The 27,933-nt window shown below is 37.1% G+C and overlaps 2 protein-coding genes across 2 annotated transcripts; one reads left to right on the plus strand and one right to left on the minus strand.

The window, feature by feature from the left end:
• The first annotated feature begins 1,946 nt into the window (after window positions 1–1,946).
• Window positions 1,947–9,940, plus strand: LOC103470075 (creatine kinase U-type, mitochondrial). The gene is made up of 10 exons (XM_008418216.2): window positions 1,947–2,055; window positions 4,088–4,249; window positions 4,515–4,713; window positions 4,812–4,907; window positions 5,649–5,870; window positions 5,966–6,051; window positions 7,752–7,875; window positions 8,029–8,163; window positions 8,695–8,820; window positions 9,647–9,940. The coding sequence occupies exons 2-10, from the start codon at window positions 4,110–4,112 to the stop codon at window positions 9,761–9,763; spliced, it is 1,245 nt and encodes a 414-aa protein (XP_008416438.1). The 5' UTR covers window positions 1,947–2,055; window positions 4,088–4,109; the 3' UTR covers window positions 9,764–9,940.
• A 5,374-nt stretch (window positions 9,941–15,314) lies between these two features.
• LOC103470076 (corticotropin-releasing factor-binding protein-like) lies at window positions 15,315–22,921 on the minus strand. Its single transcript, XM_008418218.2, has 7 exons — window positions 22,781–22,921; window positions 22,575–22,662; window positions 21,328–21,485; window positions 20,299–20,509; window positions 19,314–19,468; window positions 17,632–17,752; window positions 15,315–15,801 (listed from the first exon to the last, which is right to left on the minus strand). Exons 1-7 carry the CDS (start codon window positions 22,859–22,861, stop codon window positions 15,647–15,649), a joined length of 969 nt encoding a protein of 322 aa, XP_008416440.1. The 5' UTR covers window positions 22,862–22,921; the 3' UTR covers window positions 15,315–15,646.
• Between the last annotated feature and the right edge of the window lie 5,012 nt (window positions 22,922–27,933).

Raw genomic sequence — 27,933 nt, forward strand, 5'->3', positions numbered from 1 at the left:
ACAATGCAATCCACTTACTGTAGTCCCTGTGAAGACATTTAGAAACTCATTGCATCTTTAAGTGTGAAGAAAACAATCCGTGTTCATGGGAGAGGCCGTTTGATTTATCTAGCACACAGGCTACACAAAATGTAAGCATATTTAATTAACTTAAGGCAGATGCATATTTAAGCTATTACTGCATTAACAGCCAATTCACTAAATTACAATATGTATCCAAACTGTTGATGGTTCTGATTAAATCCACTTGTATTCTAATTCATTAACCACAGAGTCTAACTCAAACTGTCATGTTGCCACAATAATGTTTTCAATTGACTAACTACATTTTTTAAAACTACAAATACTTGTTTTTTATGTTGGTAAAGAGTTGATCCACTGTGATCTTTGGTACGAAATTGAACTCAATTTCGTACCAACTTCGTGTCCAACTTATTGACTTGAACAAGTTGGACATTTGCAGCCTAACAAAGAGGCATCCCAATCTGCAGACTCATAGCGAACCCTTCGCTAAATGTCACAAATACTGACGTGCATCTCTGAAGGTTATATAAGAAAACTAATTGTACACCCCTCAGTTCAGCTATGTTCAACAAGTTTACATCTTGCGTTACCACTTTGTTGCCTTTTTTTCTCTTCAGTAATTTTCTTGGTTTAAAAAGTGAAATAATTGGCTCCAAAATGAATTTAGAAAAGCTCTTATAATAATTTTTTTCAAGCTTCTGTTGACTTAATTGACTGGAAAAGACACCATAAAAAGAAACTGGAGGAGTTTACAGCTTAGGGAACGCCTCAGAGGTATGTGAAAAATAGCTCTAAATGGCAAACAGCAATGATTCATTTAATTGATCCCCCTTGACTGATTTCCTCTGAACATTTTTAGCAGAATCATTTCCCTAAAGCAAGACTTTATATTGAATAGTTACTGTCTTAATCTTTCAGCAACTGCAGTGTGGAAAGGGACACAGATGTGTGTGTGTGTGCTGTAGAAAACCATCTGACAGGATCAGCAAGAACAAGTCAAAACAAAAAATTAAAAAAATACTTTTTACAAGTGATAAAGTTGGGAGCTTCAGCTTGCTTTTGTATAATCTGTTCAGTAATGAGTGCAGAGAAGCTCTGTTCAAAGTGCAAACTGCAATACTCGCATCATGCTGTGCTTGTCTTGTGTTGTGATGGAATACAAAGAAGAACAGCTTTAAGTAAATTAAAGACTGGCATCACCTTCCCATGCATCTGAAGTTTGCGTAATGTGATTTCCAGCTGAGTAAAGGGTTTATGAATCAACTCAGAGAACAACACTGGATCCAGGTAAGCTTAATCGGGAGAAAGTGGAACAGCTGTGGAGGGTAGCAAAACAGGAAGATTGAGGGAAAGTCAAACACAGAATTAGTTGAAACAGACAGGAAGCAAACTATAAACCAAGGGGTAAAAGCTAAGAGAATGAATTAAAAATACACAGCGATACACAAATACACAACTAACTCCAAAATGGAAATACCTTAGTGACAATAAGGAACAAAAGAGAATGAACTGAATATGACAAGACGTTACGGATATAAATAAACAAATAAATGATTGGAAAACTGACACAAAACCCAAACACCTCAGGGTTGTGTGTTTGCCAATTAAAGAACTAATATTTGCACTAAATAAACAATCCCAATAATTGCCTTATCACGTTACATTGCCACAGGTCAATTGTTTTGGAAAACAAGAATGAAAGTTTATTATTAATATAATGAATCCTAAAAGAGAAAGCATAAGGTGTTGTGTCTATACTTGGTGCACATTAGTTTATACAAACAGCACAAGCTTTCAGCTTGCAGGTAACTAGAGTAAGAGCAAGAACGCAGACATTATGAGTGACGGAGAAAAGAGGATTTTCTGTCTGATGGCCAGGCAGAGGCTAATCCTGGACCGGTAGCCTCGTCCGTTTCTGATCCCTTCACATTCTTCAGGCTGCACTCACTTTGCAGATCAAGCCTCTCTGAACTGAGCTCCAGGAAACTCTCTGGCCCTCTTCTGCCTCCTCTTCTTTTCAGCTGAGCAAAGGCAAGTGATGAGATTTGTAATTAAACTTTTGATTGTTTGCTTCTGAAATCTGTCCTCATCCATGTCTTGTAACCTAAAGTGGATCCATCTTGTCTTGGAGAGGTCCATAAGTCTCACAGTACAACTGAAAAACGTGACTTTATCTTTTCCAACATGCACAGTATAAAATTGGATCATCATTTTACTTCCATTTATTCATGAACTGTGGTCATTTGCAGGGTTATTTCAGATAAAAGCTTAATATTCTTATATTACAACAGCACTCAACATGACTGCGCTATTTCATTCAGCTAAAAGTAGCTCATTGGATGAACATTTACAGTCCACTCGTATACAGCAGACAATTGTATTAAGAGTTTTTAAGCTGCCTACATTTCACAAGTGTCAGCCATCTGTTGGCTACTATTGTCTTACAAGCATTCTTTCTCAAACCTCCACTTGTGTTACTTTCACTTTCTGTATGTGGTTCAACATAAAAATGTTTACAGCTAATCAATTTCAAAGTAAATGACGGTAATGTTGCCTTTTAACATTTAAACGGAGGTCACAGGTTACTGGTGCCTTACCCCTTTACTTTTCTCTCCTCATGTAACCTTCAAATCTGGGATGAAAATCCCAACTAATCCCCCTTTTTATAATCTCTTTAAGGGGGGGGAGGGGGGGGGGCATTTTACTTCATTTGACCTTCGTGTGACTCTTAGCACACTTTATGCTGACCTCTGACCCACTATATGCCTTCAGTCACTTTGTCCATCCATTCATCCATCCATTTTCTGCCGCTTATCCGGGGTCGGGTCGCTGGGGCAGCAGCTTCAGAAGGGAGGCCCAGACACTTTCTCTTTTTACTTTACTTTTTTCCGTTTTCTCTGTGACAAATTGTGGCTCATTTACTTTTTTGTGCTTCTAAAATTGTCCAGACTGTTTGTTCATAGCTTCATATTTTTGTTCTCTTTATCTTTCTCTCTGATCTAGTCTGGTTATGGTTTAACTCCACCTCCACCTGTCCAGTCACTGTATCACTTTCTTTTCTTCCGGCTTGTCTTGCATAAGTGTAGCTGGCCGTCTAAAACGGATCAGGCAGTGCGCAGGCCTGATTCCAAATCTAAGACAGCACTTAGGCGTTACTGAATATCAAAAACTGTGAATAAGTTAGTATAATTTCGATCGTGCTTCAAACTTTCACGTTTTACAGTTGTGTTATTCTGTTATTCATTTTGTTTTACAAAACAGCAGCTTCTCTCTCAGTATCCAATCACAAATCAGCTGATCAGCTGAGCTGGAGACTTTCTCAGGGTGGCCAATCAGGGAGCTTCTGTCTGCTTCAGGAATAATCTCATCATGCAGGCTGACGGTGTATCTGCCACCTAAACATCTGATAGCCTAATGCAATTAGGAGTTTTGTCAACCTGAAAAGATATATGTGTATGAAACGAAATGACATTAACATCTTCCACTCAAACACAAAAATCATTTATAATAAAACTGATTTTGAATTTTAACTCAAATATTTTTATCTTTTAAGCAGTTATTATGGGAGTCTTTTGTGATATAATTTATGTCCTACTGCTTTAACTAGATGTGTAAATGTCATTTATACTTTTTTATGCACTACATTAATTTCACCTTTATTTGTTTGGGGGGAAAAAAAATCTAAAATCATCAGTTCCACATTTACTGCCCTTATTGTGAATATTTTATCTTTGTTTCTTTGTTTTTTACTTACACACAATTTTGTAGAAACACTGCAGTTTTCAGTTGCTAAGCCTGTGTACAATCTGTTTCCAATTATCTATTTACTCATTGTCTGTGACCTTTGTGCACAGTTCACACAAATAACCAAGCAAACACTACGCCTGACATTTATAGCAAACAAGTCAGATATTTCACCTAAAGCAGTTGGGATGGATAATTACAAGATTCCAAATTGCTCAAGGATCTAATGTTTAATTTATGTTATTACTTGATAGTTTAATTTAACTTTTATGCTGTAAAGTTTGCAAAACGTCACATTGACCTTTTATTTCTTCGCCAGGAAATACCTTGACCAAATAACTATGGCGAACTCTTTCACCCGCATGATGACCGGTCGTAACACAGCAGTGATGATGGCCATGGGAGCCGGCACTTTGGCATCCGCATTCCTCCTCACTGATAACACTGCTGCAGCTGAGAGGAGGAGGTTCTATCCCCCAAGGTGCATTTCTGGAAGAGTGTCAAAAACGAAGCAGGATTAGATTTAGCAGACTGAGGTCAACTAGATAGTTATAGCCTCACATTTTAGCACATATTGGAGACTCTGACTAATTAACGGTAAAGGTAAACCTCTTTGTACAGCATTTATTTATATGTTTTCCAAACAACTACTGATTTAATTTGTTTTTTCTATGTTGGCTCTTTTAGTCAAGGAAACTGTATTTTTTCAAAATTACACCTAATCAATTGCTGATTCATTCCCACAGTGCTGATTACCCTGACCTGAGGAAGCACAACAACTGCATGGCATCAGCAATGACCCCGACCATTTATGCTCGTCTGAGGGACAAGGCGACGCCCAACAACTGGACCCTGGATCAGTGCATCCAGACTGGGGTGGACAACCCCGGACACCCCTTCATTAAAACTGTGGGCATGGTGGCTGGGGACGAAGAAACCTACGAGGTTGGACATTGTATCCAAACCATTCTTTGCTTTCAGTATCATTTTAAAAGTTTTGTGAAGATCAAGTGTTTTTCTTTTCTTTTCTTTTTTTAAATCAGGTGTTTGCAGAGCTCTTTGATCCTGTTATTAAGGATAGACACAATGGATACGACCCTCGTACCATGAAGCACCCCACTGATCTGGAGTCTTCCAAGGTGACACTGATCCTTTTTTTTTTCATTATTTTACATAAACACATACAAACAGAAGCTGTATTTATATTGCAAATGTGTGCAAATCTTTGACTGTATTCTGTCGAAAAAACACAACTGCCATAAGAAATTAAATTAAAATAATCTACGAACAAGCTTGTTCACGTGACAAGTCATTTAAAATCATGTCAGAGATAGATGTGAACAGGTACATGAGATAAATTCATATTTCAGCCGACTCATCATCTACCAGCCATCAGGAAAGATTTTAGCATCTTGTTCAGGCGTTGAAGTGACAAGCCACTAAAACTTGGGAGCGGATATGTAAACGCCATTTTGGCAATTTTACAGAAGACCAATGGATTCAACACGTTTGAATGACACAACTTTTTATAAACTGTGAGATTTCTGGTGGAGCCAGATGCACTTTCTCCAGAAAGCTCCCAGCACACACCTCTTCCTCATGCTACTTCCTGTAGTCTTCTTCGTGGTTTTCGCCTTTAACGTCCGGCTGCTTATCACATGACTCTGTGACGCGGAAAAAAAAAAAAATTCCACAACCGTTTTGTGAAATACATCGATTTTGACATGGCTGGTACAAAAAAACCTATTAGCGAAAATCATATTTATTTTTATTTTTATTTTATTTTATTTTTATTGGCATGTTGCCATTATGCAAACTTATTTTCGTAATTTCAATTCGCGCAATTTCATGGTCGGTAAAGTGTAATTGTGTTTTCTCAGGTCACCTCGGGAATGTTTGACGAGCGCTTCGTGTTGTCGTCCCGTGTGCGCACCGGGCGCAGCATTCGCGGACTGAGCCTCCCACCTGCGTGCACACGGTCCGAGCGCCGCGAGGTGGAGCGTGTGGTTGTCACAGCCCTTTCTGGCCTGAAAGGAGAGCTAGCCGGTCGATACTACAGCCTGGGAGAAATGACCGAGAGAGAGCAACAGCAGCTTATCGACGTCAGTACCCAAACAGGGCAATGCTCCTCTTTCTTATACTGTTGATGCTGTCTAATGCCCCCGCCAATTATTCTGTCTCTTCACTGGCCAATCAGGAGCACTTCCTGTTTGATAAACCTGTGTCGCCTTTGCTCACGGCAGCTGGAATGGCCAGAGACTGGCCTGATGCTCGTGGTATCTGGTAAGCAAAAAGCAGCAGAGTATAGAGGGAATTCCACTTTTACGCTGTGAAGCCTGGGGAGAAGAGTTGGAGAAGCTCAATTAGTGACCTTCTAGCTCTGTAAAGGGATTGTATTTACTTTTTGCACTTGTTAATACAGACAACAATCTGATAGTTTTATCTCAGTCAATACCTGTATGTTGGCCCACCTTATGGACTGATAGTAAGTTGACCATGAGTTCACATGAGTCAACAATTAGGCACTCTAATTAATATGTTTAATATTTAAATAATTTGTTTAATTTATGGAGTGCATCTAGAACACCATGTGGGTCCGTCCATGTTTTTGCACAGCAATTTTTTGCTTTGAACCTATAAAGGTGAATCATGCAGGACATATATAATCTATGGACAGTCACAATGTTTCTAGAATAAGAAGTAACACAAGTAATAATCATTGTTATCATCATAGTATTTAGCAAAATCATGTCCCTTTTGAAAACATATCTAATTCCTATTTGAAATTTTAGAATAACAAAACAATATTTTGGCTAGAGACAAATAAATACTGTAGAGTCGTCCTTGAAAAAAAGTAGTAATGTGTCGGAATGGTCCACACAGGATACTGAAATAGTTTTGCCACTATAGGTTACTTTCAGTCAGCCCTAGTGGGCCCCATACAAGGAGCCCATATTGCAAACCAAATTTGACCCATCCTGCTTGAGAAAAATACATGTAGGGTCGCACATAAATGATAGGAAGAACAACAAGTAGTAGATTTGGTATATTAAATCTTTGCTTCTGAAATATTTAAAGCACTTGTTCTGAACTGGTCTTTTTAAATTTAGTCTTTATGCATGTTATGCATTAAGCATAACATGCAGAGTAATCAGTAACAACAACCATTTCTACCAGAGTATGTTGCTGTTTTTATACAAAATAGATTAAATAAAAAAGGACAACTGGAAAGATAAAACAATCCCTCACTTTATGTTCAACTTTTGTTGAGCATCTTTTCACTATTCTCCAATATAGAAAACAAACTGTTTCTTCAGTGTTGTTTTTTTTATTCACAGCATGAAAAATATTAATAAAAATAAAGTACAACACTAAAGCATTAAAGTTTACTGCAATTATTAAGCAGTAAGTTTACTTCTGGCCACCCATAAGTAGCTACTGAAAAATGTTGCACTTTAAAAAACTTTAAGCTGCATTGAGTTCAATCTTGGGTGCAAGAGCAGAACTGAGAAAGGATTACTTTTATAACCCCGTCAACAGACTGTCTTCATTTCATAGCAATGTGATCAGTTATGAGTTTATTCTGAATGAGCATGAATCCAGTCATCCTCCCCTCTGGTTTCTCAATTAGAATATGTACAAACAAACAATGTGTGTCCTTTTACGTGACGCACAACATTTGATGTGGACTAAATTTATAAGATCAAAATGTACAGAGAGGAGTGTTGTTATATGAGACTCCATTGGGCTTTGTTTTACCCAGACAAAGACCAGTGATCCCCTGAAAATGGTTTTATGGTCTACATACAACCATTTTCTCATTTAAAGTCTTCTTGTGGGTTTCTGCTTGTTTGTCATCAGCTCAACATCAAGAGCTTTCTTGTTTTTAAGTATAATTTGAAATTGAATGAGAGGCAATTTGTTTAACTCAACGTGACTGAATTTTTCCACATCTATGACTTGATATTACTTGTTTGGTTCAGGCACAACAATGAGAAGAACTTCTTGATCTGGATTAATGAGGAGGACCACACGAGGGTCATATCCATGGAGAAGGGAGGAAATATGAAGCGAGTGTTTGAGAGGTTCTGCAGAGGTCTCAAACAGGTCTGACTACAGATTCAGTTCTTTTCACAGACTATTTTTTAAACATAGCACCTGCAGGTCAGATTTGACACTGATCTGTTAGTCAGTGTCAAATTCCAAATTTTCTGATGACTCGTTTCTAAATTTTGTTCATTTAATTTTTGTAACATTTAGGTGGAGCATCTTATTCAAGAAAGAGGGTGGGAGTTTATGTGGAACGAACGTCTGGGATACATCCTGACCTGCCCGTCTAACCTGGGCACGGGGCTCAGGGCAGGAGTTCATATCCGCCTGCCGTTTCTCAGCAAGGTTAGACAAGAACTACATGAGCAAATGCAATGGCTTATTCTTCCCCATTTTCTGTTGCTTTAGTGCCTAAAGATTATTTCTGTTATTGCTTATTTATTTTGAATATGCAAAAACTACCCAGCTTCCCACTTGTTGCATAATGACACACATCTCACAATAGCAAATCAAAATTAAAGGAAGCACAATAACTATAAAACATCAAAACCAAGGAAAAACAGCTGGAATAATCAGAAAGAAGTGAGCAGAAGCACAACTTATTGTCCCTCACCCCTTTGTTCAGCAAAGAATAATTAGATGCAGCCATATAAACACATTTTTTTAAACTTGCATACACATAGATACATATTTACACACACATACTTGCATAACAAACCAACACATATATATTTATACCTCTACAAATACGTGACTTCCCTATCATCAGCACCTCCATTTGTGATGAACAGGCTTATCCATTATGTTTCTAACAACACATTTTCATACATTTTCTTAAACTGTCAGATATTTTGATTTTGTGCTGGTTCAAACCAGGATCCCCGCTTCAAAAAGATCCTGGAGAACCTGAGACTACAGAAGCGAGGCACAGGAGGAGTGGACACAGCTGCCACTGGAGACACCTTTGACATCTCTAACCTCGACCGTCTGGGCAAGTCAGAGGTAAACAAGGGAGTGGGGGGAGGTGGTGGTGGGTGGGAAGAAAAAAAAGCCTAAATAGTAAAAATAAAGTTGAACAGCAGGCAGAGAGTGGCAGAGTCCGACTGAGGAGATCAGATATACGGACCACAGCAGGTGTGGGCTGGGAATAACCCTACCTGCTGGCTCTTAAGCTCTAATCCTGGCAGGGAAGTGTTGTGTGAGGTTATAGACTGCTTTTTCCTTTGCTCAGTTGGTCGCACAAGGTCTCCAAATAGACTGTGTGGCAGCAGACTTTACTGATTAAATGCTAGAAAAACCGATACGTGTGTAAGGTCAGGCCTTTCTCTACTGGCCTGTCTCAGAAAACACAGAGGAAGTCTGATTTGAGAGAACAAAAGACTGCAAATGTAATATTCCCCTAACTCCTTATTGAAGAACCTGCTACATTTATGTGCAAAATGGTTTACAGTACATCAAGTATTTTTCACTCATGGTGAAAGAAGCCTGACTGATTTATGACAGAGTGCACATGAAACATGATGTCTTGCATTTTAGTATTTTGCAGATGATGCAGAGACTCTACACTTAAAGATATTTTAACAGAGAGCAGTAACATTTTTAACGGTCTAAACAGCAATTTATTAGAGATCACATAACAAAAAGTCCAATGTCACTTCTTTTTATCCTAACGAGGAATAGTTATCCAAAAAGTAAATTGAATTCACATAGTCATGAACCTCATACCAAACATCTGTATTACAATTAATAAAAAAAAAAAAATCCTTACAACTTACAGTTTATGAGGATAAGACACCTTCTGAGGATCTTCTCTATGATTCCTCCGCAGGTTGAGCTGGTACAGTTAGTGATTGACGGTGTCAACTATCTCATTGAGTGTGAGAAGAGGCTTGAGAAGGGTCAGGACATCAAGATCCCTTCCCCAATCGCTCAGTTCAAGAGGTAAACGTTTCCTCCGTTGGCAACATTGAGGAAGAACATTTGCTTCAGTGGCTCATTATTTAATCTTCTGATATTCATGACATGTATAAACTCTGTACTGACTTTCATGCACAGTACAGCTGCTACATGTACGTGGATTCTGATTAAAAAAAATAAAATAAAATTTTAAAAATGAACAGAATTGTTACGTCTGCTTTTGCTTTATAAATGTGGGTTGGATAACCGTCAAATAATTTCTGTTTCTCCCAGAGAAACAGAAAAACTGAATCCCATTGAAAACCTGATGATTCCCCAAATATTGATTTTTGAACTCTTCCTGAGTTAAAACATTAATATTGTTGTTTCTAAATGAATATGAACTTGTTTCCTTGGCATTATTTTAAGTCTTAAAACATCTGCATCCTTTTTGTTATTTTAATAGTTTTTTCTTTTTCTGCAAATCCATACAACATTTTTGCTTGGAATTTCTAAAAACATGTTATCAGTAGTTCATAGGATAAAAGAACAATGTTCAATTTTCTCAAACAGATCAGAGAAACTGATCATTTTAAGTAGTATCTTAATTTTTTTCCAGAGCTGTATCTAAACAATATTGGATTATTTGAATAATTTCTGGAATTGACTGATTTATTTTCATACCTATTTTATTTAAAGAACAAAGCACAGACTGTCCATCTTTGAAAACTTCTAACAGTTTGCCTATAAGTCCCTCTTTGAGAAAAAAGAGAAAATATTAGTCAGACCATTATTGGTCCTGGGGAGCATGTGGCTGCCCTGGCATTCAGCCCTCACCTCCACAATATGTTTAATCCGGGAGTAAAAGGCCAAGCTCATTAACTGACGGAGAAACAGAAGACAGGTCCAACAGAGGTAGACTAATAAACAGTTCCTGCTCTATGTTGTTTACAGGCTTACAACAGAAGACCAGGGAGGATATTTCTTAGTAAATAAAGGCACCATGCCAAGAGAAATTAATGTTTTAATTACTTAAGAAAACAGTCCTTTGATATCGTGCTGCTAAACCAGCATTTCTGAATCTGCCTTCTTTTTCTGGCAGCAGATTAATGACGCACAGTAGATCTATTAATGCTATTAGAGAGCCAAAGCAAACGGTTAACAAAAGTGAGTGTATTAGGAATCATTGCTGCAATTGATAGAACTTAGATGATGCTATAATATATTTAATAGAAGATCAAATTTGATTCCCTGTCCATGAAAAGACTTTACTGAAAAAAAAAAAGGCTTAACTTTTAGTCTGCTTTTAATGTGATGAAGAAGTTTGCAATTGATTAAAAAACGATGATTTTTTTTCCTCTTTTACCCGTTGGATGTGCTGCTTGGTTACTTCATTTACTCACAGCATCGTCACCTGTTGAGTAAATGACTGGCACCAATTTAAAAAAAAACTATAATTAAAATTATAAAAAATGTTCCTACTGTGACATCCCTTTAAAAATGTATTGCTCGTGGAGTAACTGAGGTTGGCCATTTTGAATTGATTCATATTCTATACTTTAAAATGTTACCGTTTAAACACATCCACAGATTCACCTGGAATATCATTAGTAGTGATGTTCCTGGAATCACTGGGAATTTCAAGTTTCATTGTCTGACATGCTCAGCGCCTCCCAACCAGCGCCGTACTCTGAGAGGTTAACCGGCTTTCCATCCAGCGGATGCAGAGATTCCTAAATCTGCAGAGTCTTAACGTGAACAGAATCTATAGAAAATCTAATTAGACTCGTCTGGCTGCTGACAACCTTCACCCAGAAGTCGTGCCCCGCTTAAGGCGACGAATTAGTCAGGCTGAGTAGCCTTGCAGCCGACTAAGATCCACAGACCACACCTGGTCGCTCTTCCTTTAATTTACAACTTGCTCTTAGCTAGATTTTGTTTAGTGACTCAAATGGAGCCCCAGTGGTTCAGTTTACTAACTTCAGGATTAAGGCTTAACCTTTAAACAGCTCCTATAAATTCATGAATCAAGCAGCAAGACGATTTGAAGAGCTTAAGATAAAAGTGACTCAAGTTACTGAATATTCTTTAAGATATTTTTATGCTTCCTAAATTAGTAATGCTTTGCAGGGGCTAATAACAGCATAATAACATCAGTCACATGAAATAAGTCTAGATTTTGCTATAATTTTTTTTTCTTCTTTGGATTTGGTTTATTATCTGCATAATAACAGATCTTGTGCTTCTTCAGAAGGAAGAAGCACAAAGTCTCCTTCCTTCTGAGTGGGTAATAACTATTGATAACAATAATAAGTGCTAAGTAATGATTGATTGGGGGTTAATTTTCACCTAAAATGCATATTATGAAGCAGCTTATTATTGGGTAATATTTGTTAGAATCATGTGCTGCCACAATAGGTGGATCAGTTTTCTGAGGAAGTATTGACATTACTTTTCTGAATTTTCTTTCAACTGCTATGCAGTATATCAATCTAATTGCAACCTGAAAAAAAAGCTAATCAAAGTCTGTCTGGTAAACAACAACTTAGATGTTTCTGTAGTTTTAAAATGTTAAAAAAGGAGATAATGTTTAATTGAAAGAATACTAGCTCGATGTTACATAGGACCTAGCGCCAAAAATCATTTAGTTAATTTGGTTCGTGTTGACTTACCTAACATGAAAAAGCTAATTATTTTTGGGAAAATAGATACATTTTAAAAAGCAAAGCAGCAGAGGGCAGTAGAGGAGAAATTAAATTTGGAATCAACGACTTCTTGTGAAAATACCAAAGTTAACAGACTGTTTTTAATCTTTTTTTTTTAAATTATTCAATAAAACAGTGTAAAAACAACTTGAAGTGCTCATATCTCACATTGGCAGATAGCCTCTACAGAATCTGTTCTAATGACATATTTTCTTGAAACTAATTAATGACAGTGTCTTATCTTATTCACATCCATCACATTGTTACAGAAAAAAACGCGTTGACTTTGATTGACTCCTGAAGTGTAGGAAACAAACTGTTAGACTCGTTCTTTTCAACTTCATAAGCTTTCCTACTAGAAGTATGGATTTTTTATAACTACAAAGAGCTTAAATGCCCCTTACTGAATAACACAGCTACTTTAGCTAGTCTTGAAGAAACTGGGCTAGCAAATTAGGATCTCGGTACACTTGAACATAAAGAGGCTAGTTTGATTAAACTAAAAGTAACTTTTGAAAATTACTTTTAGGCGGGTATTGGGCAAAACATGTTTTTATTAGGCTCACAAAATGTGTTTCACTTCCTGAACTAACTGAGATGAACTGACTTTTCAGTAATATTCTAATTTGCTGAGATTCAACTGTACGAATAATAATAATAAAAAAAAACCTGTAGCAGCGTGTAAAACCTTGAAAAAAGAAAAATGTGCTAATTTCTTTTGGTTTCACTATGATGCTTTTGCACGATGGAGCAAAAACACGATTTCTTTAATTACGGGGTTTCACATGAAGTTGTTAGGAATAAAGCAGCTACTGCATTTTAGCTATCTGACAACATTTTGATCAAACAGAGTAACATTACCACTGTATTGGGAGGAAAGTACTGGCTAAGTCTGACAAATGGTCAAACGACTGAATCATCATAAGACATTAATTTCTCCAGTTAGCTTCTTGCTAGAAGCAATCAGAAATCATATTTCACTCAGTGGCATCCAGGTTGCGTCTTGTACTCTAATGGAGGATGAAAATTGTAACAGATCAAGTGAAAAAAAAAGACATCCGCTGGTTAATTGAATCATTGCAGGCTGAGCAGGTTTGAGATTAATTCCACGTAAGGAAAAGATCAAAAGCATCCCAGTAGGAAGGACGTTGATGGAAACAAGAGCACTGAGGCTTGTGGGATAATCCCATTAAGAGCTGTACGTTCATTCAGACTGAAAATGCTTTGCTGTGCAGTGGCCATGGAAGACATTTGGGTTTAAACTGGAAAGAAAAACGAATAATTTCACTGAATTAAAACAATACAGTGTGTTATTCTTAGCTCTCTTTAATTATGGCTATGAGCACTGACCAACTGCAGTGAAAAGGATTTCAGAGGCAGTCTCTGGAACTGATTGGATTATAAAATACAAGAAAAAAAGAATGTGTCATTGCTTAATGCTGATCTCAAAGAACCTATTTTTAAATACATATTAATAAATACATTGAAGATTGTGAACCAAAGAGTCATTGGGACAGCCTTCTGTATTGTAAACTGTAATGGAGAATATGCTCACAAGCGTGTTGACACAGGTGATTAAATGCTGAATTATATTTGATTACAAGAAGAAGACCGTAAAATATCCTGAGGAGAGTCAGTCACTAAACAAAAAAAGGGGTAAAAAAAAAAGAACTTATGGAAGTTGATTTTCACCACTGGGATTCAATCTGTATAGTAACAGTTTAACAAGCAAATAAAAAGTGAGTTACCCACAATACTATGCATTAGTCGTAATATTTTCAGAAGTAGATTGTTTCAGTGTATGAAGATGTTGCATATGGATCTAACAAAAACTGGTTGCTGATCGACCACGGAATCATCAGAGAACATATTCATGAAAATGTCTTTGATAATTTGTGTTTGTATGAGTCCAAACACAAAATTCTAAACACAGATGAAATAAAGTTAGTCACAAAAGATTCTTGGTATTTTTTTGTAAGAGAAATGAAGCCTGTGAAAAATGTCACGGTTGACTTCTTGCTGTTCAAAACAATTCAAGTTCCCACATCAGTCTAAAACATTTAGTCTTTCATCATCCAGTGGGTCAAAGCTAACAGCAACAATAAAAACAATGTTTTTGTCAAAGTTTGTTCCTTCCATAAATCTACTATAAAACTAATTCCACAATAAGAGGTTGCATAGAAAAGGAACATTAAGTTTTAAAGAACATTTTGTGACTGGTGATTAGTTTTTGTCTCTAGTTCTGAGCCAATTTGGATCTCAATCAGCAGATGTGAATTGTTTTGTGTCATTTGGTAATTATTAATCTGAAAAACAAAAATTAGCTCATTTTCAGACCGTTTTAGTTACCATCTATGACTTGCCAAACCCAGATTATAGATTTATTTGTGCAGAAATTGTAGAGTCTTTTAAATTTCACTTATAACCCACATAAAATTGGAGAGCCAGCTTGCATTTAACGTTTTAACATTTTTATATAATGTTACTTAGTGTGATGTTTAAATGTTATAAATCAAAGCTTAAAGCTTTTTGTTATATTTATTATTTTTATTTTTTTGCATTTCCCTGATTTCCTGGCAATCCTTGAAAGATGCTATAAAAATAAACTTGCCATTATTTTGTGTTCTGATCAGTTTACTTACACTGTTATTTTACAGAACCATTTTATTTAGGTTAGAGTTGGGTTTTTGAAATAAATGTTTTATCTGAGTCTAAGTTGCACAGAAGTTTTCTCACAATAGGGAGTCACAAAAGCTAAACAATAAAAATGTGCTTTACCATGCAAGTCAAATATTTATTTTCAAATTGTCAGTCCAATAAAAACAGAAGAAATGAGAGAATATATATATATATNNNNAAAAAATGTATATATATATATATATATATAAACTATAACCAATGCAAACTGAGAGCAACAAAGCTAAAGATTTCTACCTGTAAATGTATCACATTTGGTCAAATTACTGAATATCAAACAATAAAATCCAGCGTTATTCAGCTAAATAAGAAAAATGTATTACATCAGCATAAATAGCTTATTATCAAAGTAAGCATGATTACATCACTGACTAACACATTTGGAAAATACAATGCCAACTATTTACTGACAGCATGAGTTAAACAGTACAGTTGTGTGCACAAGATGTGTTTTTCACAGAGAAGCTGGATAACCTGGTGATTGTCTTCCTGAAAGCTCACAGTTGTATTTTCTTCTGTGGTTGTGCATTTCATTCGACAGAGCAGAAGTTTTCCAGGCTGTTCTCTCGGGTTTTGGGGATCTCATTTTGATCCAGTAGTCGGTACTGGAAGGTAACACGGTTAATGTAGTTCCCGCTGGAGACCAGCCTCACCACAGAGTTATCACAGCCAATCTTCATCTGGGCTGAAGAGCCAAAGAGAGGAAAAAACACTGAATTCATACAGAAGAACTCCCCTGGTTTTTTAGAGGTTCCTATTAGCTTGTTGAAGCAGCTTATTTGTGAACTTCCGTGGACACTCACTGGTCACTTTATTAGGCACACCTGTTCAACTCCTCAGATAAATTAAACAACTAAAAAGCCGTGTGGGCTCAAAGAAGACGAAGAAGAAGAAGTGGAGAATGGTACAGAAGAATAAAAAGGTAAGAAGACAGAAAGTTTGTTGATTTTTTCTTACTTTTTTACTCTTCTTTGTCCTCCTCCTCTTCTTTTTCTTAGACCAGGGCCTATGCTGGCTGCCACCAGATTTGAGCTGAAAATCTGGCCAATCAGATCAATCAGAGGAAATACCGCCTCCAACTAACAAATGTGCACGCTCAATAGGGGTCGAGCAATTTTCTGGTGCGACTATACAGATGAGTGGAGGCGGCCTAATCTTACTGTTGGCCGTACTGCATTCATGGATCTGTTAATAAATGGAAATGTGGCAGCAGGTTAACAAGTGCAGCCATGATCAGAGTTGTGAACTCTTGATTGAAATAGGAACATTAGAGATTATGATTCTGGTGGATACTTTGAGCAGGATGATGCATGATGTCACAAAGCTTAGATAATCTCAAACTGGTTTCTTGGACTTGACAAGAAACCAGTTGGAGATTCACTGTCACCAACAGAGCACTTTCATAACAAACTGGGATGTGCTGCTGACAAGTCTGCAGCAACTGTGTGATGATATCATGTCAATATGGACAGAATCTCTACGGAATGTCTCTGTGACCTGGACGTATCTTGACCTTAAAAACAGGACATTCTACTGCGTAAAATGGGTCACAATTCAGTACTAGCAATGTGCACACAATAAAGTTGGCACATTAGTGTGTTATTGATCAGTGTTTATCAAAATATATTCGATATTTATCGTCCTCCAAGTGCAGTGCTGATTGTAATGAATGACTGGAACAATCAGCTCACATACGGACTGAAAATTGACATTTCTACTCTCTTGAGATTTTTGGATCCAAGCAGCATCAATTTACTTGTAGTGGTTGAAGTTTGCTCATGTCTGACTAATGAATGTCTCACCAATTAGTCCTAACATAAGTGATATTTTACATAAAAAATTTTTATTTAAGTAGGATTGGTCTTTTTCCCTTGAAGAAACAATCTGTTACATTATGTTAGAAAAATGTAAACAAAAAAAATGGTGAAAAGATATCAGTTTAATCACTTTCTACTACTAATTGTAAAAAAAAATATAAAGCATATTAATTTTTTTTATAATAGTTTAATGTTTCATTCTTTTAGCCATTCTGTGAACTTTAAGTGTGTCCTGCAAACAGAGTAAAACTTGCACTAGCAATGCTTCTTTGATCACATTGTTTCACAAAACAGCAGATTATTTTAGAGGCTATTACAGCAAAGGGTCTACTTTGGATTAGTTTTTCAGCAAAGAGGAGAATAAATTTGTGCTTTTGTTATGTAAAATGGGAGAAAATGTCTAATTTGCATCACAGATATTTGTACATGCGTCATGTGGGATGCAATAATTTTGAATGATTTGCAGCCCGCTATGGCAATTTAAAAGCATTGTTCCCTGATGATCTAATGATGTTTTAGAGAGCGGCACCAAACAGGAAGCTGAAACGTAATTATTCCACTTCAGACAAAACAATATATACAAACCGAAAACAGAAAGCTTCTGTTAAAAATCCCACAACATACAGTCATCATGCTGATAATGTGACCTGAAAGAGTTCTGTATAAAAAGCTGGAAACGGATGAGAGAGCAGACTAACCGAGCCCACTGAGGGAGAAACACAGGTCGGCTACAGGGAACATCTTGGAGGTGTCCACTCCGTTTCCTCCCAGCAGCTCCACGTAGTCACCTGATCCAGAGCAGCCCGGCCACATCTGTCTCTGCAAACATGGGCACACAAAATAAATTAACCGTGAGAGAGGAGAGTTTACTGCTGATGTCATGCACGTTTAAAAAAACTTGAATAGTGTGCATGTGTCAGGATCAAAAATGTTGCATTCACAGCATTCTTCATCATCAGGGCAGCATAAATCCTTAGACTGTGACATCAGTGTCTTGCTTTATTTAATTATTTATTAATATATTGATGTAATCTATAAGAACAGTCTGGTACTAACATGACGGTCCCCAAGTAGTAAGATAATGATTTGCTTAATTAATCTGAAAGTAGGTCAAGTTGTCAGTTTCACTTTTGGAGGTTAAACAGCATAGCATAGCATAATCTTATTATTGTGTTGTTGCTGCAAATATGGAGTCACACTTGTGTTGATTTTATTGCAGTGGCACCTATGCAGCAGGCATGTGGAAGAATTTATACATATAAATGTATAAATTTATATGTATATCAGCCTGCCTAAACTGGTGATGAGATTATGCACACAAATGCACAGTAAGGCGATGCTGACAAATAATCACCAGATCTTCTTATTTCATTATTTAAAAGAAACAAAAATCACAGTGGTGTAACTATACTTAGAAAATGGTCAAAGTGTTCTACACCAGGTTTTTTTATATACAGTGATATAAAATGTAGATGGCTTAAATCCCTTTTTTTTGCCAGGAAACACTTATGATGCTAGAGAGAGGTAAGTAACACAAAATAAGAAGCACAACATATTATAGGAAAAGAGAACGCAATTAACTGGAGATAAACACATTAAGTTTCTTTGTGCTTTTCTGATAATTGAGATAAAGTTTGTGGTGATCCAGCAATGTAAAGGATGCAAGGAAATCAAAACTACTTTAAACTGCATTAGAATATATATGAATGTTTATTTGTCCATTCAGCGTCTCTAAAGATAATCCAGAAACTGACTGGTGAGTTGCCCAAAACTGCAATAACTTGGGATGCAGCCTAATCATAACCTTAAATCACAAATTTACATGAAACCTTCCAGATGCAATCTTTCATACTTTTGTCCATTTTTTGTTTCAAATTATACTAATAAATACTTCCAACAAAGAGGTTGTAATCTATTTGCCACATCACCCAAATCACACCACATTGTTTAGTCCGACCTGATTTCATCTGCAGTGTAGCTGGAATACTTAAATCTTCTGTCTGATGAGTTTTCTTCACTTTGAGACAAACTGAGTTGGAATGAATTGGCAACGCTCTGGTAAATTTACTTTCTGTGCAAATGAATCATAATACCAACAGACACTCCATAAAATTGTCTGACTCGCTGTAGCACTGTTTGAATTTAAAAGTGACTAAACTATAGGATGATTTCTTTTGTTTACAATATTTGAAACCAAAAAGTTTCAATATTTGAGCCACAAAAGAACAGCTCTTTTGTGTCTAATTACTGACACCTGATGTGACTCAGAAGTGTAATTATTCTGGGTCAGTACTTACTCTCCTTAAAAAACACTTTCTTCTTCAGTACAGAACAATGTTTTTTCATTAGTAAAGAAGTCCTGTTAACCTGTCCATCTTACCAGCGGGCTGATCTCATTGCTTTTGGCATCCCCTAAACTGAGATCTGTCAGTCGGATCTCCACTGGGTAGATGATGGAGAAGCTGCAGTTCCGGCGCTGATGCGGCATCACCATGGTGAAACTGCCCTCTGGACTCTGAGACATGATGTTGCAAGCTTCAGACACACACACACACACACACGCACACACACACACACACACACACACACAAGCACACGCACGCACGCACGCACGCACACACACACACACACATACACACACACACAGATGCGTGTATACACGCACGCACACACGCACACACGCAGGAGAAGATGTTTCAGATTTCAAACAGTTCCACCATCACCTGAGAAACTAATTACTGACACCTGATGTGACAAATTGGACATAATCAGGGTAAGACCAGGGATGAGACACAGTTAAGACTGTGCATGAAACATGGCTTGTACTAGTAACAGTAAGCCGCCCAAAATGGGTACAGGCAGAAGTCAAAACACTGTGACAGTGAGTTTTATATAGAATTGATATAGTATCATCTGCATAGTGATAAAAACGTACATACTAATGTTGTGTAACTAAAGGTAATCAATATAAATCATCTGCCCAACTCAAAGTACTCTTTCTTACTGCATCTTTGTCTAAGTGATTGTTATATTGCTTGGCACGGTGTTGACACGGTGCTCTTCAAGCAGCTAGAAAACAGGTGCATCCTTCCCATTGAATCTCTTCATGTCGCCTTCAGCCTTGATTAACGCTTGATTGAGCTCAAATGTCCAGGAAGAACGCACACACACACAAACACGCATGCACACAAACAAACACTGCATTACTAACGGTCTTCCGGAAACGTACAGGAAAATAAGCTAACAAATGTTGAAAGACCTTGAATCTTACATCAGCAAAGTATTTCTATTTAACTAACAACTTGTAAATCTCCCTGTTGCTGTTGCAGCTTTCCTAAAAAGAGGGATGGTGTTACAGGACTCACGGAAAGGGTTGTGCACTTTTTTGACAGCGAGGGTGAAACCGCTGTCAGGGCTGTGAATGCGAAAAAATATCATGGCAACATTCTGGGAGGATCGGCCGGAGAGCGTTGATGCAGCAGAGGAGCAGTAGTCCGTGTAACGCTCGTGTGGGAGGAGAGGGTGATCGTTACTGCTGGGGAACTTCTCGCCCTTCAGAACCCAGCCGTCAAAAATCTGCAGCAACAGGAGACGTGGAGCACTCTCAGTCTGAAGCATGGCACAAGTGTTTAGGCTGAATCAAAGCTTGGAAATTTGAGTTTACAAATATTTAAATATTTTAGAAATGTATGCACCTGCATAAGAGTACATATGTGTCTTTAAATTTAGTGTAACATGAACATGATCAATGAATGAAGATCTGTGTGTTGGACTTTATCTAAAATATTGGTTGCTGACTTGAAAATGAAGTCTGTTATCCAATCTACTTATCTATTAAGACATTAAGTTTAATTTTTAATGCACTATAAAGATGCTGTAAAATGAAATATTTTCTCTTTCTTTTCACAACATACATCTTTACGTTGTTGAATCCCTATTATTTGAAAAATCCACAAATCTGCTGTAAGTCAAACTGCCAAAACAATATGACAAGGCTTATCTTTCAGCTATTTGTTTTAAACATTTTTTACCCAAAAAAGTTCTATATGGAGGTTATATATGGAGGCTCAGATCACCCCTCAGTCCAACTTTTGAACCTAGAAAGTATCGTCTTTTTCTCTGCCAAAAGCCTTTTTCCCATTTGGCCTGGTTGAACCGGATCTGCAGTGTTACTGGCGGGCTTGGCTCCTGAACTGAAGCTGTTTTCCTCCTACATTTGCTCTTGGCAAAGCACAAAGGATCAGCGGTGGTGTTTTGCCCTCAAACAGTGCCCTAACCACATTTGGAATCATTTTAATCCAACATAAGAAGATGAAATAGAATTTACGTCCTAAATTGCAAAGGCATGAACTTCCTGGCTTTTGGTAACAGAACAGAGGTTATTTTGGAACAACCTTTATGAAGTCTCCAGCACTGCAGTCGATGCTGACGTCAGACAGCTCCATGCTGATGACCTCACTGGGCTCAGCGATGATGAAGGCGGCACAAGCCAGCTGTGGCCGGGTCGCCACGAACGTAAAATAGCCCTCAGTCGCCAGCATGTCCAAGCATCCTTTGCAAATCACAGATAAAACGGTTTCAAACATTTCAGAGGGCATTGCATTGGTGAAACCTGCAATATTTTTAAGAATCTTTGTGGGGAATTCACAAAGCAGTGCAATTTTTTCCACCTATTTTCTCCTCATTGTTGTATTTCTGTGCTGAAATCACAACCACATTGCACTAAATGCAAACAAGGCTGAACATGTCGTTCGAGTCCCACAGCTGAGAACAATTTGAACCTTATTTTGCATCAAGTTTAATTGAGACCAAAAAGTAAGAACAATGTCTTACATTTTAAAATATTTTAAATAAGCAAAACACCAGCATAAATATTGGCTTTATTGTCAGACCAGCACAGCAGAACAATAATGATCAGCCAACTAAGATATGTGTGGAAATGAATCACTGAGCATCTTACAAGATTAAAAAAATTTGTGTAAAGTCACAAAAGAGCCAAATGAACAAATAAGAGTTTCTTTTTTTAAACATGCCATAAATAGAATAAATAAATAAATGCATAAATGTATCCATAGTTATATAAATTGACCAATAATTAACCAATTAGTGAAAAATGTGTTAATTAAAATTTTAACAACAGCTTACAATTATGTACAATTGGTTTCTTTGCTGCTTTTATTACTCCATGGTTCCTTTGCTTCAGTACTCCATACGCAGTTAAAACTGTCACCAAGAATCATCAAATACCAACCAAAGCCCCCTCTAAACGGGATAATCCTGAGGAAAGTAAATTTCAGACTGTTTATCTTGACTGGCCGTGTTAACCTCTGTGTTAGCCCTCTGACTTTGATGGATAACACTAATAGACAAAATTAATTCATTGTATGCTGCAGCATGCCACTGAAATGAGTCATTTGTAAAATGTCTACATGTCTGACAAAATAACATAAGCATATTTACTGACAACCCCATGTTCACTTTTTTCTATATTTCATGATTGTTTAATTGACTAAGAACTAAAGTAATTATTTAGAGACCTACTTTCTCAATAGAATTGTGACACGTTTGCACCTCCATACATCACATAAAAAAGAGAAAAGAAACAAAGAAAGAAAAGACCACTTTTCCACAGATTTCTTACTGAGAGGTCGGCGGAAAACAAAATCCTCTGATTCCCTTTTCTGGGCCAAACTGATCAGAGAATACAATCCATCTGAAGCCTCGTTGTCCTGCAGAAAACATGACGCAAACAAATTCAGACTGTCCAAAGTAAGGTTTAATCTGCCCGCTTTTATCAATATACCCTCTTTGATTGACTTTACCATAAAAAAAAAAGTTTGTTCGTACCTCGATGTAGCGAGTGAGTCCGGTCCCTGAGAGCAGGGAAATAAGACAGAGGAAGAGCTGAGCGCGCAGAGCCGCGGACATCCTGAGGAGCGTTTCTCCGCAAGTGTTCTCCGAAGCGCAGAGGGGGAGTAACTGCGCATCCTGTGGAGGTGGCAGCTTTTATAGCAGCAAAAAACAAAAAAGGCAGAGCAACATCGGAGTCACTGAGAACGCAGAGTTATTATTTTTAATCAGAAACCAGAAATAGTGGCTATTTAAAGCCATACTTGAGCATTTATGCATGCTCGGCGGTGTGGAAACTAATGACGGCGGATGATTTGATTAAAAGAAACGCGGCCTCATTAAAAGTAAACAAACCGAAGTGCAGCAGTGCATTAATTTTATAGGTCGCTGTTAGAATTCCTAAGCTAGAGGAGCATTTTATCTCTTTTTGTATAAAATAATAATAATAATAATTATTAAAAAAAAAACGATGTGGAAAAAGTGACATTCCCATGGTTTTCAGAAACTTTGGCTTGACCAGAAACTAATGTTTTCGGATGTAGTTACTCATTTATAACATAAGAAGGGTGAACTCAAAATTAACTCTGTGAACGTGGTTTGTCTGTACAAGTTTATCTTGAGTTGTTGCATACCGTGTTAGTAGCTATTGCTAATGGCACTCAAACTAAAGGGGCAAGTTTACACTTTTCAGAAATATTTAATAGCAATACATTTAAAGTACAAACTTGAGGCCTTCTAGTGTTTTGACTTTTGAGTAAAATCCTCTCTGAAAAGTCAAAAAAATATTATAGCTGTCACTGTTGTATCAGCATTTATAGTGAAGAAGATCACAAATTTTGTGAGAATGCTGACTTTTATCTTTCACAAACTTACATCCAAGAACTGGTGACTTGTTCAAGTTTTCTCATCACAGGTGAAAAGATTAAGACCAAAATACTCTCATGTGTCAATAGATGTGTAAATCCATGGAGACGATGACATCAATCTGTCTGTTTAGCACCACATTATGTTGATTAGATGGAAAAAGACATTGGAATCTTTTAACTGCTTTAGCCACAATCAGTTCACCAATACTGTAATACGTAGACAATGGTAGAAACACCATTTGCTGCAACTACAACTGCAGGACATTTGGAGTTTCTCTCTTCCAGCTTTGAACATCCAAACACAAAATTGTTCATTCATTCTTCTTTGTAAAATGACAAAAAATCTTATGGAGGCTGGATGGAGAGTCTGTGAAAATCAATCTTCAAATCCTGCCACAGGTTCTAAGTTGGATTTATTTCTGCATATTGACTAGACCAGTCTAATAAAAACATTTTGATCCAAAACCACCCAGTACAACCAGACCTGTACTGGGTGTCCTCAAGTCTTTTGCAGGCTCTAACTGCATTGCCCTTCCACACTGACCAGCTTTCCTGCCCTGGATGAAGACAATAGAAAAAAATCCCCATAGCATATTGTTATGTGTTTACTGAGGTCATGCGTCACTGTGTTGATTTTAGTTTCACATATAGAGTCATGTACAGAGGCCAACATTTCAAATTGTGTCAAATCTGACCTTCTTTACCACTTTTCTACATGTTTGCTGTTTTCCTTTTTTGGCAAACTGACAGGTGTCTCAGTTTCCCTTCAACAACGGCTGTCTTTTTTTTGCCACTCTTTCATAAAGGTCAGATTTGAGGAGAACATGACTCATCGTTGTTCTGTGGACAGAGTCTCCCGCCTGACCTGTGGTTCTCTGCAATTCCTTCAGAGTTACAACATTAATCAGAGAAGACCTGCTTCTCTGATTAATGTCCTTGCTGTCCTGCTGATTCAAGTGTACGGTCATGTCTTGGTCGGGTTACACTTTCTTTCTCTCTCTTTTGGTTTTTAAATGAAGGAAATGACAGTTCTCTTTGATATCTTGAAAGCAGAGATCTAGTTCAACCTAACTTCTCCCTCGTCTGCCTGCTGTGATGCTGTTAGGTCACTAATGTTTGCTAACAAGTCTCCAAAGCCTTCATAGAAGAATTGCATTTACACTGAGATTAAATGACATGTATGAAAACTCTATTTATGAGACAGTTTGGTTGTAGTGGATTGTTATGGGGGTGATTGAGTGGGTATCAAATCAAATGCATGTACAAAATCACATTCTTGTCCATAAAAAAGTTTAAGATTCTGCATAATTTTCCATCTTGTGGACTGTGGATCTGTGGGAAGGCTTGTCACCTTACAATTGTTTGGCTCCTTCAGCATGTCGATTATGTTTCCACAAGTTGTCTTGTAATCTGCACATCAGTCTAAGAATGTGTTTATGAATGAGAGTAAGTACCTTTTAGTTGTTACTACGGCTACATAAATGATGTATAAATTCAATCAATTCACCAGTTTCACTATATAATAGAGTGGATTTGTGTAGGTTTTTCAACTAAAATCCCAATAACACACAATGAACATGGCAAAATGTGAAAAAGTTGAAAAGATATTAATAATTTTGCAAAGCCTGTTGGTTTTCGTTAATGAGTTACTGTAGTGTGATACAATGTGATTTTCTCTATAGTTTTGTTGTTGTTGTCCACTAGTTACTCAACTAAAGCTCTTCCACATGCTGTCTCTACAAATGACCCAGATCTTATTTTCCCAAACTGTGAAGTAAGTCAGGAAAGGCATTATAAACCAGAAGGACCAGAATATACGCTCGAAGAAAATTAGGCAGTCCACATAAAGACAAGGTTTGTGAAGTAATTTAGTTTGCAACCACATTCTCAAATGATATGTAGCAGACTAATTTTGGGTGTCTGTGCTGCATTTATGAAAGGTCAGACTCTGGCAGAGCTTAGAGCAGGAGATGATCGTTCTGTCAGCATTTGTGTGCGTGCATCCCATAAAACAGCACTCACATTCTCACACTCGTCTCACTGAGTGTGCAGTTACACGCTGCTAATGATGGCTGACATTTTCTCTCACTGATGAAGGTCTTTGAAGCCACACGCAGGATTGTAAACCAGGGGGAAAAAGTAATGAATGAATGTAATGAGTGTTTACTGGAACAGAGACTCAGCCTGTTGTCTCACAATGCTGATGACCTATTCAAGGTGTATTACTGTCATCTTAAAATACCAGCGGTCGTTGATTATAATTAGTTGTCGGACATAGTCTTTGGTGTCTGAATTTATTAGCCGTGTAAGTTAGTCTTTTTTAATGTGAAAGTTGAGAGAACAACAGGAATATGGCAGTGAAATGCTACGTGATGTGTATGGCTGTGTGTATTTCGCTGGGCTTTATGAGCTTAGTGTTTAAGCACAAGCAATTTAAGCTAATGTTGTGCAGCAAGTAAACACAGTTGTTTCAACCAAACGTATCCAGACATATTTTATCTGACATGCAACAAGCAGAAACAGCTCTGAATGATCAACAAACATAGACAATCAGTCTGTATGTTTGCAGAAATCATTATTTTCCAAAAGTGTATTTTGATTCAGTTCAGTGTAATTTATTTATGTAGCAACAATTCACAACAAAAGTCTCTGCAGGGATTTGAGACCTCTTAATAGCAAATAAGAGGCAAAGCCACAGAAAAAGCCACAAAACTGAAATATGTTTGACAAAATAACTTTTACATCCCAAATACAAGCCTTTGATGAAACGGAGTCAGAGGGCTGAGATGTGTTTGAAAATTCAACATAGTGATGTAACGTGTATTTCCAAGATTTAACCTAATATTTAGAAACTCCATATCGCACCTTTACACCCTGCATTACACCGAGTGTTTTAAAAAAACAGCACAGCACGAAGCATTAAGTCTGCAAATGAGAAGGTCTTTATGGAGCCGTGTTGGTTGGTGCCGAGCAAATGCAAAGCTTCGCTCTTAGTGGAGCCGGATTCGTTTTTATATGTTAACCTTTAATGATGCATGTTTACATTTATGAAAAAAATCTGAAATAATCTACAAAGACAACTGTGTTAAAAACTGCTACAAAACCATATTGCCTTGTATACCAATCTGGCTTAACATTATAACCACCTGCCTCATCATCATTATTGGACCAGTCATTGAGGTTTAATTGTTCATGAACCTGCCACTTATTAACCCCTTTTTATAAATACTCACCATCACAGACAGGAATCACCTCACAAGAGCAGCAGTTTTGAAAAAGATCTGTGCCCATCATCTAGTCATCACAGTTTGGCATCTCTCAAACTCAAATCCTTATTTTTGGCTATTTTTCTTTCTTTTACACATATTTGATTTCAGAACTAAATGCTCAGGTGCCAAAAATAAAGAGATAATCAGTTTAATAATCAGGGTTCACTGCTTAAGGCAATTCTATTTACTAATTTTTCCACTTAAAACTTTTAAACAGCATGAGAAAAATATCCATTGATATGCTGATGATGCCTTTATCTGTTCTTTATGAATCCAATAACGTTTTTTCATCGTCAGGAGATGTAATTCAAATCCAACATTAGACTTACATTTATGGCACATCCTTTTTTTTTTTTTATCTGTGCAGCACTGCTAAAAGTGAAAACATCCTGTCTCTGGGTGATGCAAGCTGGTCAGTGCATTGTGTTTTTTCTATTAGAAACTCCTAAACGGACTTCAAAGCCTTAAAATACCTAAAAATGTTGCAGTGAAAGTTTTTGTGAGAATTATAAGAAAAGATACAAATTTTTCAGGGTTGGCTTTTCTTCATTGACTCACTGTTTCAACCAAACACCCATTTATCCTTCATTATTGAATTGATCTATCTGTTTCCAACTCTTAGACTGAAGATTCACTGGTGGCTCCTACAGTTCCTTACCTCATTCACAGATTCGCAGAGGTTATCTTGACTGATGCTGCTTTGTGTTAGGCTTCTGGATGAAAAACTGACACTTTTTCTCCTTCTGCTTCTGTCTTTTACTTCTCTCCAGCTGTGCATCACTTGCACTTATTGCTGCTCTCTATTTCTTCTTGTCAATGAAGCTATCTCTGGTATGCACCCTTACCTTGACTTGTGATACTAAAATTCTGAGACTACGTTACCTGGTGTTTCAGATAAGATTCAAAAGCCAGACAGGGAAGGATCCTGAAAGATGAAGAAAAACTAACAGAAAATCTGGAAAACAGACAAAAGAACAATAATGCAAATTATAAAAATAAACTAACAAACTCAACT

This window comes from Poecilia reticulata, linkage group LG9 (assembly GCF_000633615.1).
Source record: "Poecilia reticulata strain Guanapo linkage group LG9, Guppy_female_1.0+MT, whole genome shotgun sequence".
In the NCBI taxonomy this organism is placed as follows: domain Eukaryota; kingdom Metazoa; phylum Chordata; class Actinopteri; order Cyprinodontiformes; family Poeciliidae; genus Poecilia; species Poecilia reticulata.

Coding starts and splice junctions, on each gene's coding strand:
- LOC103470075 (XM_008418216.2), top strand. CDS start 4,110: ATGGCGAACTCTTTCACCCGCATGATGACCGGTCGTAACACAGCAGTG. Junction 5,871..5,965: donor AGCAACAGCAGCTTATCGAC/GTCAGTACCCAA, acceptor CTGGCCAATCAG/GAGCACTTCCTGTTTGATAA. Junction 8,164..8,694: donor GCCTGCCGTTTCTCAGCAAG/GTTAGACAAGAA, acceptor GGTTCAAACCAG/GATCCCCGCTTCAAAAAGAT.
- LOC103470076 (XM_008418218.2), bottom strand. CDS start 22,861: ATGTCCGCGGCTCTGCGCGCTCAGCTCTTCCTCTGTCTTATTTCCCTG. Junction 22,663..22,780: donor GACTCACTCGCTACATCGAG/GTACGAACAAAC, acceptor TGTTTTCTGCAG/GACAACGAGGCTTCAGATGG. Junction 20,510..21,327: donor GTGCTGGAGACTTCATAAAG/GTTGTTCCAAAA, acceptor CTGTTGCTGCAG/ATTTTTGACGGCTGGGTTCT.